We start from the raw sequence: 18,873 nt of genomic DNA, 5'->3' as shown, positions 1-18,873 counted from the left end.
CGGTTGATGCATTTGAGCCGGAATTGTTTGACTGAGTACACGCAGAATTTATTTATGCATCGATAGCATACTGTTCTATCTGCCTCTCGTTACTTCTGCTGTAAATTTCATGCATTGGATTCTAGTCCAAATGCAATAATCGATTCCGACTCAATCGGTTGGTCCATTTGAGTGAGCTGTAATCAATTCAGAATCTATTTTAGATTCCAAATCGGTTCAGGAATAGCTTAAAGATAGAATCGGAAAGATCGAGTTAAACAACGATTTTTGAAGTAAACGGATCCATTTTGAAAGAATCGCATCCCCCAAAAAAATCCTCCCGATGTTTACATAAACTAAATCGGTGGTGATTGTAGTATCTCCTTAGAAAATTCTTACTTCGAAAATAATTACTTTCCTTGACATGTTCATTTTACCACTCCTACTAAGTAATGATAATATACCTGAAATTGCATGGGAATTCCGTCGTTACTCGCCTTACCTGATAAAAGAGATTATAGGTCGCATGTCGCTGCTAACACTGAAAATTTATCATCTCACTCTCACATATGTTAGGTCCATTAGTTTGACACCTATTACCCCGGGTATACACCTGTCAAAGTAATGGAATTCAATATGCTAGAGCGAGACCCCATGTTTCAGTCCGTGAATGCATGGAGACAGTAGCGCTTTGCTCCCTCTAGTAGTTATAATCTCTTTTTACCTGATGGATTGGAATAAGATCGATTTTTTGGAATATAAAGATCGATTTTGAAAACATCGCATCGATATCGCCCATTCCTAGAGACAAATCCTTCTGGCGGTGACGACTTTCCAAATGTGCATTCTGCGTAGACTTCATTTTGTGAACCGTCAGCTCGCTTTATTGAAGCGCTTTTTATTTAAATAATTAAATTTGTTTTACGCCACGCAGCGGAATTAAATACAGTGTTCAGTGTCGGTGGTGTTGAAGAAAATTGTCGGTGTTGTTAAAGATAACTATCGGTAAGTATTTTTAAAACATTTTTAAATATTTTCCGAAGCAGAGGTAAAAATGATGGCGTTTTCGTTTTTTTCTCGGTGCTACACCGGTGTGGCGCAAAAAAGAGATAGACTGATTACACCCAAGTTTGAATGAGTGTAGCACCGACTACACCAGTGTAGTGCACAGTCAAAAACGAAAATGCCATTAGGATAACGGCACACTTGATTTTTTGCAATTTATAGTAGCACACATAAATCTTGAGCGTTTTTTCAAAAAGACATATCTGCAATGAGTGACTCTTTGTTTACTTTCTCTTTCAATTTGTACGGCGTCACAATAGCATTTTTCACTTATTTTGCAGTACAGATCGAAAGACGGTGGCTTTGACTAGCATATTATGCAAAGAATTGAGGGATAAATGTTAAAGCGACCGAATTATTAACAGAAGAGAAAAAATTTTAGGGGAATTTGTTGCGTTTATGTGATTTTATATAAAATGTATATAAAGATAATATTGAACCTCAATTGTTACACGTGATTGGTTATTTTTGATATTTTCGTGTTTTCATTTAAGTTTGTATGATATTTTGGCTCAGTGGCGGGTTTATAAACGCGACATTACAATAGCTACACGCAGAGATGTATGTTCAATATAAATATGTATCGAATTCAATATATAAAACTATTGGCTGGGAGACAAATTTGGTTATTAAACTCAATAGCATTTATTTAAATAACATTTAGCGTTGTTTTTTTTAAATTGAAAATGTTTTTATTAAAATGAAGTTTTTTTTTGGACAAAATATTTTCTAACGTAAGTTTGTCAGTTGAAGCTGGAATAGGTAATAAATGCTTGATTTTTTTCCTTTAGTAGTGATTGACAATCATGCAAGGGATTCGACGAAATTCAGCACGTAACACAACCGGCAGAATCCATTGTAAAAGCACTCCAGAATCCATTGCAAGCACAGGCGTTTATCGTATAAATTGTCTGCTTATTGATTGAAAAAACTTGAAAAAAAAACGACATTTTCCAGGCACAGTGGCCGGGAGGGAGGTTGTCCCTTAATTTATTTTCTCCACTTTTTACTGACCACACAAAAATTCGGCCGGTAACAATTCAACATAACAATTTAGTAGGTTTGAAACTCGGTGCTATTTTTATACTGTTGGTATTTTTTAGAAGCAGCATAATTTTTTATTTTGACAGTTTGGAGAGATATCGGTGGAAAATTTTCCCTGATCAAATTCTGGCACAAATCCCGTGACCCATTTTCCGAACTGTAAACTAGCCTTAAGAGCCGATTTACTAGCATTCTACATTCTCTGCTGTTAGAATTCATTCACTTAGAAGTGACATACACTTCGTAGTAAAGCTACCAGGTTTATATTGGGCTAACCAAGAAATTCGGTTTAGGGAGCACATTGTAGATATAGCTTCAAAAATAAATTTCATGAGGCATACAAGAAATGTCTGCTGGCGCTATTGAAATATTTCAAAGATTCTCAGTCATTCATGGTGAATTACAAGTAGGGTGATGTGCCTATTATGGCAGTAGAGCCTATTGTGACCCTATTTCGTACCCCTTGGTTTCGACCCAAGCATATGAGATAATGACACTATCGATTTGGCTAAAACAGGTGAGAAAAAATAAGATATAGTTATATTCTTTATTTGTTGTGCACATATGTATTTAGAACTATCCTCTAAATCCAACTTTTAATTAAAACAAAATCACCTTATTGAAATATCTACTAATCCGCCGCACTCACGTAGAGAACCGAAACTGGATGCAACGGCGCTTAGCAAAATAAACACTTACGAGCCAGCATTTACCGGCCCATATCTCGTTATTCCGGCACAAATATACTAAACATTGCATTGATACATACCTTTATTTTAGCTGGAGAATCTTTTTACGATAATTTCACTTTAAAATCACTCGTCAAACACTAGAATAGACCTAGTGTTATAATAGGATAAAACTAAATACGGGGGTTCCTATTATTGGCATGTTTTGCTGATACACTACCACAATCAAAACCAACTTTTTGCATCCATCATACAGAAAAGAATCACCAGTGCGGCCAAACCAAAACATGAACTTGTAAATATAATGTAATGCGATTTCAGGTATAAGTAATCAATTATTTCAAGTTATTCAACTAATTGTTGATTGCAGATATTTTATTTTCATCTGCACATACAATTCGGATCGAGAGAAAGCAATGTGTAATATGAAACTTGTCATTCCAGTAACAATTACCGTCGCATGGTTATTTCCTGCGTGCGCAATTCTGGGCGCTCTTCTACTAACAGCTGATGAGTTTCATTGATGTGCGTGATGTTTACGTTTGTTTTGATCGGCTGAAAAAAGCAGAATGATTCGTTTTACAAATCACACGTTGGCGTCCATGATCTGGATATCTAGTTAGAATCGACGCAAATGGAATATGAGGCATTGCGTTTCAACTAGATTGTTTTTCGATGAGGTGGAAATTGGCACACCCATGAGGCGATAATTGAATCGTTGAGGTGGAAATAGATGCACAGAATGGAACATTTATTTTCATTTATGCTGAAAATTGAGGCAATTCTGCTAAATAAGCATTATATAGATGTTTAAGAAACAGTACACTGATACTTTATTCTGAGAAAGGTTATAGATAATATGGCTTCTTTTAAAGTTGTTCAACAAATAGTGCGACCCTCTCCCTAATGGTGCCAAAATAGGCTCATCACCCTATACACAACTATCTAAACAGCGTGTCGTTCTTACCCCAACCAAAGGGTGTCGATTTTACCCCAGCAGCGAATTTTTTTCGAAAGCATTAAAAACCGTCATGTGGCTCAAAATCGTGGGGTATCAGTTTACCCACAGTGTCGGTTTTACCATAATTTACCTACGGGTGGACCTGCCAAGCACAACTGGACTTTATTATATACTACACTATTCCATAGATTATGGACTACCTACATTATGTTGCACTGTTCTGTATATATTAGGTAAAAATGTATGCTTTTCCTTTTCTATTTGCAGTATAAAGTCTGAAATTATAATATAGGTCATTCAGTACGCATTTTACTGTGAAACCAATAACTAGCTACGAAGTGCATAATTTTGTTTGTGATATCGATAGAGAATAGTCTAATATAACCTATATCATGTTTTTCGTCTGCTTTTTATGCAAAAAATCCTTTGTTTCTATACCAACTCTTATGAAACATTTATTGGACAAGAACGGTCAACATAGACTGTATAGTTACCAAGAATTTGTTTGTTTTCAGCCACGTGGGTCCGGGACTTGTGAAAAAGAATTCAATACATCTTCTGTGTTTATAAAGCATCTCAAATCACATGAGACTAAAAACATTTGCTCGAATAGTGTTTTACAGTCCCAAAGTTGTGATGAAATTCGACCGCCATTTTCTGATAGTTCATGTGTTTTAAATCAAGTGCAAAAAGAATGTACCACTGTCAGTGCAAGAGTGATACCGAATACAATTTCAGCTGAAATTGATGATTGTGATTTTGATGACCCATCTAACGAGATCGAGGCAAGCGAAGACAGCAAAAATTTAATTAATTTGACCAGACTCAATGAAATTGGCTTGAGATTCACCGCGAAATTAAGTGGGCAGCCTCGTTACAATCGCGAAATGGTTTTTAGTATCCAACATGATATAATCCAAACATTATTACCGGGAATTATAAATTATCTAAACGATCAGCTTGGACCAATGATACAAGAGAATTGTTCTTCAAATGCCAAGTGTGTTATAGATGGCATATCAAGAATATTTGAAGGCTTTGAAACTGACAAAAAGCTTATAGCAATTTTAAAATCTTTGGGTGTGTATCAGGAACCCGTGAAAATTCCCATTGAAAATGAGCTGGTCACTGTTATTGACCAGCCACAGCCAGAATCAAAAATAGAAACTTTATATAATATTTATGTCCCTTTAGGTATCACTTTGAAAATGTTTTGTGAAAATGGGGAAAACTATTCTTTAATGAAAGAAAACGAAAAAAAAGTTATGGATTGTTCCGACGAATATTCTCATTACGTAAAATGTAAGTTTTGGCAAAACAAAATGGAGAGATATTCAAATAAGAATTGTATTCCATATTTCTTATACTTCGATGAGTTTGAAATCACAAACCCGTTAGGGGGTAATTCAGGTAAACAAGTTGTTGGTGGTTTTTACATCACACTTCCATTGCTACCAAGACATCTCGTTGGACGTATCAACAACATTTTTTTAACCATGCTATCCTATCCCAAAGAATTAAGTGGTTACAGTAATTGCAAAGTTTTGAAAAGAATGGTTGATGAAATTATTGAATTAGAGTCAGCACCTCTTACAATTAATACTGCCAAAGGCGTAGAGCAGGTGTATTTTCTATTGGGTGGAATTTTGGGAGATAACAAAGGTTTAAATGAGCTTTTGGATTATGTGTCTTCATTTCGTGCTAATTTCGTGTGCCGCATATGTCGAATTTCCACAAATGATTTAAGAACAGAAACATCAGAAAGACTAGACTTAATACGAAACTCAGAAAATCATGCAAACGATGTCGCTACAAATGATCCTTCTATGACGGGTGTGAAAAAGGATTCTGTGTTTAATCGAATTCCTTTCTTTAACGTCACACAAAATAAAATCACTGATTTTATGCATGACATATACGAAGGATTTGCTCATGATGTCTTAAGCCATGCTTTGAAATATTTTATAAAAAACAAGTTCTTCACAATACATATTCTCAATGACCGATTGAGAAAGTTTGACTATGATATAAATGATCTGCGTGATTTTGGAAATAGAGATATAACTGATAAACATCTCGCCACCAATCGATTTAAAATGACAGCAGCGCAAATGATGAAATTTGTTCATAATATTCCATTGGCAATTGGTGATTTGGTGCCGCCCAGAAATAAAGTTTGGACTTTTTTGATAATGTTCAACAAACTTTGTAATCTATTGCATAAAAATAGTTTCAGTGCAAACGATTTGCTCATACTCAATGAAAATATCAAAATCGTTTTGACCGATTACCAAAATGTTTTTGGTTTCCCACTCCATTTGAAACCGAAAGCTCATTTTCTCACTCATTACCCTTCGACAATCAAATATTTCGGTCCGGTGCGTGGATATTGGACAATGAGACTTGAAGCATTCCATCATCATCTAAAGGTATTTGCTTTAAGTACTTCGTCGAGAAGAAATATTTGTCTAACAATAGCTATTAAAAATCAGCTGGTCGTGGCACATCATTTGTTGGCTAATATAAGAAATAGGAAAGATGTCTTCCAAACTGGTAGTAGGTCATTCGTCAGCACCAATGAAATTTCCAGCTGGGACATTGAATTATCGCTTAATACTATTGTGACATTCAATTTCGTTTTATTATCTGATCTAAAAATTACAAACGGTATGGTTATAACCATGAAAAATACTACTTCGTATAATTTTTTCCAAATATTCCATATTATAGAAGTAGAGTCAGAAATAGTTTTTCTTTGCAAAGAATTTATTTCTCCGACATACAATGCTCACTATGATGGGTATGAATTAAACGAGTTACATGCTTACCAGGTTATTAAAGCTGTGGACATCATGTTGCCACCAAACAAAGTTCATTTTCTCCCAACTGGTATGAAAATCCTCAGAGTGAAAAATTAGAAATATCCTTACCCTAGATGGCATTATGACTCGGAAAAGGAAAGATTTTCATGTTTGTCGCATTCGCTTTTACTATGGCAGGCGGGGACTTCGAAAGAATACACACCGCTGACCTCTACCGCTTCGCTAACTGTAGAAAAAAAACCCATCAAGAATATTACGCCTGACGCTGAGTGCGTAACGAAATATTATGGTTGGTTCTTGAGCATGTCTCCGGTCTATACTAAGATCATTTCATATGTAGACTTGTAATCCTCTTAGATAATTTAGTGATTAAAAATAACTTCATTTGAATATTGCACTGTTTTCTTATCAGCATTTTTGCCTAACGGATAGAAAATACACCTAAATTGCAACATTTGTTGAAATAACCCATATCGTACTAACTTTATCCTATTTTTTTATTATAGTTTAGATCATCAGCGAATTACAGTGTGTACAATGGATGCAGTCTTCGAGGATTTTATATCTGAAGAAATCGCCTTGGATGAAGACTGTACAGAGCAATCACTAGTGGACACTCTTCTTCAAAACAATGGATTAGAATGTTTAATCCCCAGTGTGCACGAGCAAGAACTGGATGATGTGGATTTGTTCGTTCGACTAACGGAGAGAGAGATGGAGATTTTAACTGCTGGATATACATTGGGTGTGAAAGTTCGTCTACGATTGTGCATTGAGGCGGTGAGTTCAAATATTCGGTTAATTTATGCGACATACACCCTTATTATTGTTTGGGATAAATACGAGATTCGTTCGAAAGCGGTTCGAACGAATAGTTAACCCATTCGACTATGCTCTCGTAAACGAACAGTCCAACCACTTTCATTCGAATCTTGCATTTGTTGTAAACAAGAATAAGAAGTGGCATAGTTTCTTAAGAAAACTTTTAACTTCAAATAAAATCATGAAAAAACATTAGTTCTTTTATTGCCTGGTGGAAAATCTCGACCTTATATTTTTACATACTGAGCATCCGATTCTTAGAGTACATGCAAATTATAATTAGCTAGTTTAGCTAGGCACTTTAACTCTGTGGTCATTCGTACCTGAGCAAATTATAGCGCTTTTGTATTAATGTTATATATTGTAATCTATTTGCATATCAGCATATTTGCATTAGCATCTATTGTTTGTCAAATCAGTTTTTATTTGAGTTATGACGTTACACAAATATTAAGAAAACGCAAAATTGGGTTTTACAATGGTAATTCAAAAGTTATCTACGGGTTCGGATATTTTTAACACAAGCATCTCTTGAACGATGTCTCTCATGATTCGTTCTTAGCACATAAGCAATATTTTATATGCAATTAAATAACTTACGATTATAACTGAAGGAACAAGCATCACGAGGGATCGCGCAGTTGGCCACGAAGGAGGAAAGAGGCAAACGAAATTCGTCCAAACGATCTATTGACACAGTATTGATTCCCGACGCTTCCAAATTGGTAACAAAAATAATTACCTAGCTACACAATACAATTTCGTTCTGCGTCTGGTATAGTGTGATTGTTCTTTGTGTATGGTGTTAATTCTTAAATTTATGTTGTGTTTGTATTATACGATCGAATCGCATATATAACTAATTCTACTAGAGAAAATAGAGAGAATTGCGAATTGAAGTATGTGTTAATAATGATTTTCATGCTATTGGTTTACTGAACTCAAAAGAGATAAAGTTCATTCCCGATCATTTATCTCACAAGCAAGATGAGTTGAACTACCTTTAGGCAACATGATAATCGTTAGTATGCAATCTACGAATAGCACCGTGCTTCGCAACGCAACGCAAGAATTGCGAATTGAAGTATGTGGGTTTGGATTATTCTTTACTTAAAATCTTGGTTTTTGGCTCTATTCAGATATTCAGCATGATGCATATAATTCTGGCATTTTCCTATGCATATTCTTTGGGAGTATTTAATGAAGTCTTCAGTCTAGCCTTGTCTAGATGCTGAAATGTCTCCAGTGTAATATGCATTCTCGTTTAAGTTGAAAGTCAACATGTTTACTTTAGACTATCGTTCTGTCTCCTATTCTATGTTGTATATAGGATTACAGCTAATTTTCACAATATTCGAATAGAACAGGAGAACTCGAATATCGCTAGTAAACCAATTTGATTTTCTACTGCAACAAGAATAAGATAAACTTGCGATGCATGTTATTCGTTGTATTAAAAAAAGTTATATAATATATTGTTTCGTACACTTATCACTTCTATCAGAAACTAGATGAACTGCTTCAAACGCTACAAGGAAAGCTTGTACTAAAATATTATAGTATAAACAACGAATTGGACAGGTTCCACCGTGGTAAACTACTGAAACTGGTTATGGAAAATTTACTCTGCGAAATGAGTATTACGGACATAACCGCGGCGTGGTACACTATTATTCATAAGGAAATTACCAAAATATTTCCTATGGAGGCTGGTGTAAGTATCACCCATAATGGATAAGGTCCAAACACAATGGATTTAATAAATAGTGCGTTGCGACGAGCTACGTGAATCATGGTCGACGTGACAAACATTGCGGTAGTTGTAAATGTATGAAATCCGCATCCATTGTGTTTGAACATTAAGAGCGACTAAATGGAATTTGTGTGTGTTTCAATTTCAAAAAAAAAACATTGTAGCACTTCAAGGTTTATTCAGGCAAACTAGCCATGATAAAGTACAATTTGAACAAAAGGCTCAAAACTGGACCGCCAAAATCCAACAAAAAAACGCCCGCTGTTGTGCTAGCAGGAGAAACAACAGGTACCAACTATTTTTGAGCTTAATACTACCCATGATCGCATAGTTGTCCCGTTTTCTATGGGATTTCCTATCTTTATGGGACTGATGTGCGATCATGGGCAGAATAGTTTAGTAAAATTTATTAACATACCCCTTTTTAAACAGAGCAGAATATGATAGCAGCCAAAGAATGGTTACGATATGGACGCGAACCCTGGGAAGAGGTCATCCACCAATGGAAAGCAAGCTATATTCTGCGGCGTAAAGAGTTTACTTCATTGGATGGAGCTGACGTTTGCAGTCTGTGGGCTGAGGATAGTTGGCCAATTTTAGCGCAGCCTACAGGACCAGAGCTGGTGAGATTTTCAAAGTTTCGTACTGATAACTGACATAAAAACCAACCTTTCCTTCTAGATGGAGTACGATTTTCAACAGACCTTCGCCTGCCAAAATACCCTCTTCCAAAAATGGCCAATGTTCATTGAAAAAATTTATAAATTGGCAAAAAAACAACTCAAAAGTGCGCGACATGTTCAGATGATTGAAGAATATGGTGCAAAAAAGAATGAGGTACTATTTGCGCATTTGATGTGCGGAATGCTCAACCCTGGATTGGTGAAACAAAATTTCAAGCCATCGTTTCAGGATGTTGAGAAGGGTTTTGTACTACTTGTGCAGGTAACGTGTGAGAGTGTTGGTTCGTATATGTGTTTTTATTGTACTCGTTTGATTAGGGACCATTCATAAATTACGTAACTCAAAAATTGCCCAAAATTGACTCCCCCCCTCCCCATGTAACAAATTGTCATAAATTTCTCTACCCCCTTCCCCTATTACGTAATAAATTCTTCAAAAAAACTTTTTTCTTCTGTGAAAATTTGTTACGTAACGTTCTAGTTTACTTCCCCTCTCCCACATGTCACAACGTGTCAAACTTTGTCTTACCCCCTTCCCTCCCCCTTAAACCGTTACGTAATACGAATAGTACCTTAACGAATTGTGTCAGCCTCTCTTGAGTAATACAAATCCCTTCGTCCTTTGAGTGGCTGTCTGTGTGTGTTTCTCCGTGTGTATGTTTGTATGTGGCTGCGTTTTTTTATTGTATTTTGCTCGTCTTACTGCTTTTGTATGTCTTCCTGTATGTGTTTGTATGTAGTGTGTGTTTTGTGTGTTTGGTCGTAAGTGTTGGTCCGCATTTGTTGCCCCATGATTCCTATTTACGAGTTTTTATGTTGGTATACGATAGGGTTTGCGTTTTATTTGATGTGTGTGCTTCTGCTTTTGTGGTGTATATAAGCATAGGTCACATAATAATTGTTTTAACAAAAATATTTCAGAGCGAGAATGACGTCATCAATGCCATAAACAAACACCGTGAGCATATGGCGGAGAAGGGCGTACGATTGCAACCACGCGTAGTTGCAGTTTGCAACGACGCCGTTTCCCATTTCTATACGTACATCGACGCAGGTAACATGCAAAAAGCAAACAGCATGGTACACGCAATCGATATTATATTCAAAACATGTATGCTGATAGATGCTTCGTATCCACCCGAAGCACGTTCCGTATGGACGTTCGTGCAGACATTTTTCTACGGAATAACAACAATTTATGATCGACGTTTTCAGTGCGTTGATGCATTGTGTGCAGAATTGACAGAACAAACGAATTAAAGTTCGTTCGAATAAGTTTCGTTTTCGAAACAAGTATACTATTAAGCTAAATGTAAGTGATTACGATTTTTTTAAAACTTAACCAAAATATAGTCAACAAATATTCAACGTTTTTCGATTTAGTTTTTTGTTGAGAAATATTCCCCTGCCCCCCCCCCCCCCCCCCTCCTCCACCACAAACACACCCGTGCGCGAACGTATATATGCGTTCACGCACGGGTGTGTGCGTATCACAGCCATAAATAATTATAATGAATAATACAATTTTAGTTGAATCAACTAAAGCCGCTTTGAATTTTAATTCAGAAGATTTTTTAATCAGCAGTGGTTTTAGTAGATCCAGCTAAATTTATTAATTACACAATTGAAACAACTAAATTTATTTTGAATTTTAATCAAGAACCTTTTTTGTTTCAACAATGAGTTTAGTTCATCTAGTTAAATCTGTCATTCATATAGTTGAAGCAGCTAAAACTATTTCAAATTTCAATGCGCAAGTTTTTTGAATTTGAAATTATTTAGTTGCTCCAGCTATTTTTTTTAATTTGACTGTTGAAACAACTAAAGTTATTTTGAATTTTAATCAACAAGCTTTTTGATTCAACAATGATTTTAGTTGATCTACCTAAATGTATAATTTACATAGTTGAAACAACGAAAGCTACTTTGAATTTCAATTCATAACCTGTTTCAATTAACAATGAGTTTAGTTGATACAACTAAATGTATGCATTGAAATTGAGAAGCTTGAGTGCTGACTGACTGACAGCATCATTTTTTGACTAGAAAATTAGTTATTTCTGCCAACGTTTTTTTTGATGCTAAAACAAAAATGACAGTTTAGAAAAATCAACAATCGTTTAGCTGTACCAAATTTTAACTAGTCGATTTCAGATCCACAGCTAATAATTTAGCTGCTATGCGATCGCGAGCGTTTCCGTGCACAAAATCCTCAACCATATCCTGAGAGATGTCGTCTAATGAACATGAACGCATTAGATCGTTGACATTCGTTACGAAGCTCTTGAACGGGGAAATTGACTTTTCGGGTCCAGTTTCCGCAATAGATTTTAGGACACACATTAGAAATAATAACGAGCAAGTCTATAGCCTTAGTTTTCATCGTGCAGTGATGATCAGTGCAGATTTTTTCGTTTTCAATATAAAAACAGGTATATCCCTTTATGGTGTTTGTTTATAGATTGAACCAATTTTAACTGTGTAATAAGCAATAAGACTACATCAGTCAGATGAACGTAAAATTAAACAAAAAATTAAAAAAATCAAAACAAACCGTGCATTATTTTGGTTGAACCATGTTGTCTAGCTCGCTTTCGGCATATTTTCCTACCCAAATTCAACACTAGTTATGAAAAGTGTTGGCTTTCTGTGGGGGTAATTATGAATAAATGGTTTTGCCAATTGTACTACTTTACCGTATTTTTCTACAATATCTCAATGGCTGCTTGAAAACTATTTTGTGCACATTCCCATAAACATACAAAATAAAACAACAGTTCGTCCTATTCACAATTCGCAAACGCACGCCAGCAGCGTAAAAAACGCATCCTCTAAAAACAAACATCCACCATCATATACGACAGCATCAAGCAATGGGGAGTTAACTGTGCACGAAAAGCTTCCATCTTCCTTGCAGTTTAAATTTCAACTGAAACTGTTTGCATTTTCACCAGCCATCCTCACAGCTTGCCTCCAGGCTTATGGTGAAGAAAAACTTTTATCGCTTCATTTATGCTCTCCACGTGCTAGATTTGTGCCAGATCCTGTTTTTCACAGCCGTTGTATTTTTTCTGTTGTGATTGTTGTTTTACTGCAACTAGCTAAGAAGTACTTAGCTGTCAAGCAGACCTACTTTCCCGCGGGAAGTCCCAGGCAATCTTAGGCTGAATGCAGTAGCTGCCAAAAGAGCGCATTAAAGTTGTTTTTTCATTCTTCACAGACACATTTTCACCCGTCCCCACCAGGTCGGCCGGGTGCAGCGAAGGCTGCTCGTGCAGGAAAATTTCGTTTCCCAGTTTTGTGTAAGTGCGACTTCCAGGATGCGGAAAACAGAATGTACTGCACAAACAATACCTTCTGCTGATCGAGGTCAGTTTCTCAATCAGCTGAATGGCTTTAGTAGGAATTTCCGCCCTGCAGCCGTCCTCTTGTTAGCATTCATATCTCTTCACGCCATCATACTCCGAACCGTGCATTTAGTACCTACTGTCGAGGCAGTCAGAAATGGTGCTTTATTTCCTCTTTCCACCTTTCAAAATACGGTTTTCACTGACTGAATGTTTTATCAACTTTTTGCACCTTTGTACTCATCCGCTAGAACGGTCAGACCAGAACGAGGAAATCTCAAACCGGATGCACTAAGGTGACAGATGCTTTTGGATCATGGCCAAACATCGTTGTGTGTGTATATACGCTCTCCCATTCGTTATCGTTCACCAAATGCTTCACCATGTCTCTGCGGGTTGCAGGAGTGAAGATTTCAATAAATCAGGAGCTTGCAACGAAGCACATACTAGTTTTTCGTCACTTCACCTTTAACGTGAAAATGTTTGATGTGGTGCCAAAATTAAAGGTATTGAAGACAGGCATAAATAGGAAAAGCACAATTTCATATGGAAAATTGGTACTACTCTACCGGTTTGAAACAAATCGTACGAGTCCAGTTACCAGACCTTAAAATTTTTGTGGAGTTCATCGACAATGAAGGTACATGTAAAAAAATTGTTTAAAACAACATTTGCGCGTTGGCACAAAACCTATAACTTAATTTGTTACGGAATTTACGTTTCGACTTCGTCTCATCAGAACCCAAACTAACTTAATGACAAGTTAACACCAAATTGACACTAGCTCCCAGGCATGGGAAAAATAATTTCACGAAACGATCAATTTGAAATCATTCACCAACATGCTCTTACTGTGAAACCCGATCTCGGCAACCCTTCTTGTGCAGAGTTACGCCTTCGTGCGAAAGCGAGAAGCAAAACACAGAACTGAAAAAAAGTGACAGCGCCCGACTATGATTCATTCTCCATCGCATACGTAGTGTTTTGAATGAAAGCAGAAAGGATCGCAATTGAATGCATTCTTTCATTCACAAAGATTCATTTCAAAACATTCACCGGATCGTTCTAATAAAAAAAAACTTGTCGTTCTTGTATATAGACCTATGAAATTTTCACTTCGTGATCTCTTATTGTTGAGTAAGTAGTTTGCAATGTGCTGGTGAAAAAAAAAATAACTTAAAACGATTCCGTGCATATCACAATATCAATTTCAAGTGGATTGTAGTGCAATCTATTTCTCAACATTGATTATAGTGTACATTTGCACTATAAAGTTGACCTAACCCAACCAGAGAATACAATGTCACATTCATTTGTGAACTAAAAGTTGATTCACTTGTGAATGTTTACAGTACAATCTTCCGATTCAATCCGCGAATAAAGAACACGATCTTCTTCATTCAACATAGTACGTGTCATTCTTTTACTTGGCTCACATCTTCGGAAGTTCATCTCTACCTACGTTCAGTTGTGTTCTTTTGGAGAGTTTTTGTCGGATCGTGAATGAACGACTGGCTGCTGTCAAAGCAATGAGCGGATTCGCCAAGAATCATGCGAATGAATGATAATTCCCATCCCTGCTAGCTCCAAAACCGAAAACAATATTTGGGTTCCGGAGCAAACCCTGTTTTCATAAGCATCATTTCAATAACATTCTGCAATTTTTCTATGCAAGTATATCGACAAGCGACTCAGTGAGGGAACTTTTTGTGGAACGTCTCTGGAAAAAGCACGATTTGTGGTGCTCCATTCAAAAACTGCTCAACCGATTTATTTCAAACATTGCATACACATTCTATATAAAAAATACCTAGCTCATACGCTAAGTTTTTGGGATAATTTTTCAATTAATGAAAATGCGGAATTTTTCGGGAAAAATTGCACTTCCGCCATTTTATGAGCTAAATCGACTGGGAAAGGGATTGACCTTTCGGATGATCCGGTGTAGAATTGGTCAATTCACGTATATGGTATTTGTTTTCACGTATATGGTATGGTATTTGTTCTGGTCACAAATACGAATTCTTTGCAATAATAATCCTGAAAAAAACTAGAGAAAATCACAGACTTTCAGAGCCACAAGGTTACTACCTTAGCAATAGGATCCCTATTCTAGGCACAAGTACGAATTTATGCGAATGATATTTCCACACGGAAACGCTCGCGATCGCATAGCAGCTAAATTATTAGCTGTGGATCTGAAATCGACTAGTTAAAATTTGGTACAGCTAAACGATTGTTGATTTTTCTAAACTGTCATTTTTGTTTTAGCATCAAAAAAAACGTTGGCAGAAATAACTAATTTTCTAGTCAAAAAATGATGCTGTCAGTCAGTCAGCACTCAAGCTTCTCAATTTCAATGCATACATTTAGTTGTATCAACTAAACTCATTGTTAATTGAAACAGGTTATGAATTGAAATTCAAAGTAGCTTTCGTTGTTTCAACTATGTAAATTATACATTTAGGTAGATCAACTAAAATCATTGTTGAATCAAAAAGCTTGTTGATTAAAATTCAAAATAACTTTAGTTGTTTCAACAGTCAAATTAAAAAAAATAGCTGGAGCAACTAAATAATTTCAAATTCAAAAAACTTGCGCATTGAAATTTGAAATAGTTTTAGCTGCTTCAACTATATGAATGACAGATTTAACTAGATGAACTAAACTCATTGTTGAAACAAAAAAGGTTCTTGATTAAAATTCAAAATAAATTTAGTTGTTTCAATTGTGTAATTAATAAATTTAGCTGGATCTACTAAAACCACTGCTGATTAAAAAATCTTCTGAATTAAAATTCAAAGCGGCTTTAGTTGATTCAACTAAAATTGTATTATTCATTATAATTATTTATGGCTGTGATACGCACACACCCGTGCGTGAACGCATATATACGTTCGCGCACGGGTGTGTTTGTGGTGGAGGAGGGGGGGGGGGGGGGGGGCAGGGGAATATTTCTCAACAAAAAACTAAATCGAAAAACGTTGAATATTTGTTGACTATATTTTGGTTAAGTTTTAAAAAAATCGTAATCACTTACATTTAGCTTAATAGTATACTTGTTTCGAAAACGAAACTTATTCGAACGAACTTTAATTCGTTTGTTCTGTCAATTCTGCACACAATGCATCAACGCACTGAAAACGTCGATCATAAATTGTTGTTATTCCGTAGAAAAATGTCTGCACGAACGTCCATACGGAACGTGCTTCGGGTGGATACGAAGCATCTATCAGCATACATGTTTTGAATATAATATCGATTGCGTGTACCATGCTGTTTGCTTTTTGCATGTTACCTGCGTCGATGTACGTATAGAAATGGGAAACGGCGTCGTTGCAAACTGCAACTACGCGTGGTTGCAATCGTACGCCCTTCTCCGCCATATGCTCACGGTGTTTGTTTATGGCATTGATGACGTCATTCTCGCTCTGAAATATTTTTGTTAAAACAATTATTATGTGACCTATGCTTATATACACCACAAAAGCAGAAGCACACACATCAAATAAAACGCAAACCCTATCGTATACCAACATAAAAACTCGTAAATAGGAATCATGGGGCAACAAATGCGGACCAACACTTACGACCAAACACACAAAACACACACTACATACAAACACATACAGGAAGACATACAAAAGCAGTAAGACGAGCAAAATACAATAAAAAAACGCAGCCACATACAAACATACACACGGAGAAACACACACAGACAGCCACTCAAAGGACGAAGGGATTTGTATTACTCAAGAGAGGCTGACACAATTCGTTAAGGTACTATTCGTATTACGTAACGGTTTAAGGGGGAGGGAAGGGGGTAAGACAAAGTTTGACACGTTGTGACATGTGGGAGAGGGGAAGTAAACTAGAACGTTACGTAACAAATTTTCACAGAAGAAAAAAGTTTTTTTGAAGAATTTATTACGTAATAGGGGAAGGGGGTAGAGAAATTTATGACAATTTGTTACATGGGGAGGGGGGGAGTCAATTTTGGGCAATTTTTGAGTTACGTAATTTATGAATGGTCCCTAATCAAACGAGTACAATAAAAACACATATACGAACCAACACTCTCACACGTTACCTGCACAAGTAGTACAAAACCCTTCTCAACATCCTGAAACGATGGCTTGAAATTTTGTTTCACCAATCCAGGGTTGAGCATTCCGCACATCAAATGCGCAAATAGTACCTCATTCTTTTTTGCACCATATTCTTCAATCATCTGAACATGTCGCGCACTTTTGAGTTGTTTTTTTGCCAATTTATAAATTTTTTCAATGAACATTGGCCATTTTTGGAAGAGGGTATTTTGGCAGGCGAAGGTCTGTTGAAAATCGTACTCCATCTAGAAGGAAAGGTTGGTTTTTATGTCAGTTATCAGTACGAAACTTTGAAAATCTCACCAGCTCTGGTCCTGTAGGCTGCGCTAAAATTGGCCAACTATCCTCAGCCCACAGACTGCAAACGTCAGCTCCATCCAATGAAGTAAACTCTTTACGCCGCAGAATATAGCTTGCTTTCCATTGGTGGATGACCTCTTCCCAGGGTTCGCGTCCATATCGTAACCATTCTTTGGCTGCTATCATATTCTGCTCTGTTTAAAAAGGGGTATGTTAATAAATTTTACTAAACTATTCTGCCCATGATCGCACATCAGTCCCATAAAGATAGGAAATCCCATAGAAAACGGGACAACTATGCGATCATGGGTAGTATTAAGCTCAAAAATAGTTGGTACCTGTTGTTTCTCCTGCTAGCACAACAGCGGGCGTTTTTTTGTTGGATTTTGGCGGTCCAGTTTTGAGCCTTTTGTTCAAATTGTACTTTATCATGGCTAGTTTGCCTGAATAAACCTTGAAGTGCTACAATGTTTTTTTTTTGAAATTGAAACACACACAAATTCCATTTAGTCGCTCTTAATGTTCAAACACAATGGATGCGGATTTCATACATTTACAACTACCGCAATGTTTGTCACGTCGACCATGATTCACGTAGCTCGTCGCAACGCACTATTTATTAAATCCATTGTGTTTGGACCTTATCCATTATGGGTGATACTTACACCAGCCTCCATAGGAAATATTTTGGTAATTTCCTTATGAATAATAGTGTACCACGCCGCGGTTATGTCCGTAATACTCATTTCGCAGAGTAAATTTTCCATAACCAGTTTCAGTAGTTTACCACGGTGGAACCTGTCCAATTCGTTGTTTATACTATAATATTTTAGTACAAGCTTTCCTTGTAGCGTTTGAAGCAGTTCATCTAGTTTCTGATAGAAGTGATAAGTGTACGAAACAATATATTATATAACTTTTTTTAATACAACGAATAACATGCATCGCAAGTTTATCTTATTCTTGTTGCAGTAGAAAATCAAATTGGTTTACTAGCGATATTCGAGTTCTCCTGTTCTATTCGAATATTGTGAAAATTAGCTGTAATCCTATATACAACATAGAATAGGAGACAGAACGATAGTCTAAAGTAAACATGTTGACTTTCAACTTAAACGAGAATGCATATTACACTGGAGACATTTCAGCATCTAGACAAGGCTAGACTGAAGACTTCATTAAATACTCCCAAAGAATATGCATAGGAAAATGCCAGAATTATATGCATCATGCTGAATATCTGAATAGAGCCAAAAACCAAGATTTTAAGTAAAGAATAATCCAAACCCACATACTTCA

General features: G+C 36.3%; 4 protein-coding genes across 8 annotated transcripts in view; 3 read left to right on the top strand and 1 right to left on the bottom strand.

Annotated features, from left to right (window-relative positions):
- LOC131682516 (sodium/potassium/calcium exchanger Nckx30C) overlaps positions 1-18,873 on the top strand; it is a 291,134-nt gene that overhangs the window by 74,969 nt on the left and 197,292 nt on the right. The window lies entirely within an intron of this gene.
- On the top strand, positions 437-8,193 carry LOC131682519 (uncharacterized). The gene is made up of 3 exons (XM_058964051.1): positions 437-984; positions 7,067-7,340; positions 7,997-8,193. The coding sequence occupies exons 2-3, from the start codon at positions 7,098-7,100 to the stop codon at positions 8,126-8,128; spliced, it is 375 nt and encodes a 124-aa protein (XP_058820034.1). The 5' UTR covers positions 437-984; positions 7,067-7,097; the 3' UTR covers positions 8,129-8,193.
- LOC131682517 (uncharacterized) lies at positions 8,818-11,119 on the top strand. The gene is made up of 4 exons (XM_058964049.1): positions 8,818-9,423; positions 9,568-9,758; positions 9,817-10,080; positions 10,740-11,119. Exons 1-4 carry the CDS (start codon positions 9,330-9,332, stop codon positions 11,076-11,078), a joined length of 888 nt encoding a protein of 295 aa, XP_058820032.1. The 5' UTR covers positions 8,818-9,329; the 3' UTR covers positions 11,079-11,119.
- On the bottom strand, positions 16,217-18,518 carry LOC131682518 (uncharacterized). Its single transcript, XM_058964050.1, has 4 exons — positions 17,913-18,518; positions 17,578-17,768; positions 17,256-17,519; positions 16,217-16,596 (listed from the first exon to the last, which is right to left on the bottom strand). Exons 1-4 carry the CDS (start codon positions 18,004-18,006, stop codon positions 16,258-16,260), a joined length of 888 nt encoding a protein of 295 aa, XP_058820033.1. The 5' UTR covers positions 18,007-18,518; the 3' UTR covers positions 16,217-16,257.

This window comes from Topomyia yanbarensis, chromosome 2, assembly GCF_030247195.1.
Source record: "Topomyia yanbarensis strain Yona2022 chromosome 2, ASM3024719v1, whole genome shotgun sequence".
Classification (NCBI taxonomy): Eukaryota; Metazoa; Arthropoda; class Insecta; order Diptera; family Culicidae; genus Topomyia; species Topomyia yanbarensis.
Note: the sequence above shows the minus strand (reverse complement) of the source record. Positions and strands in the feature narration are given on the sequence as shown.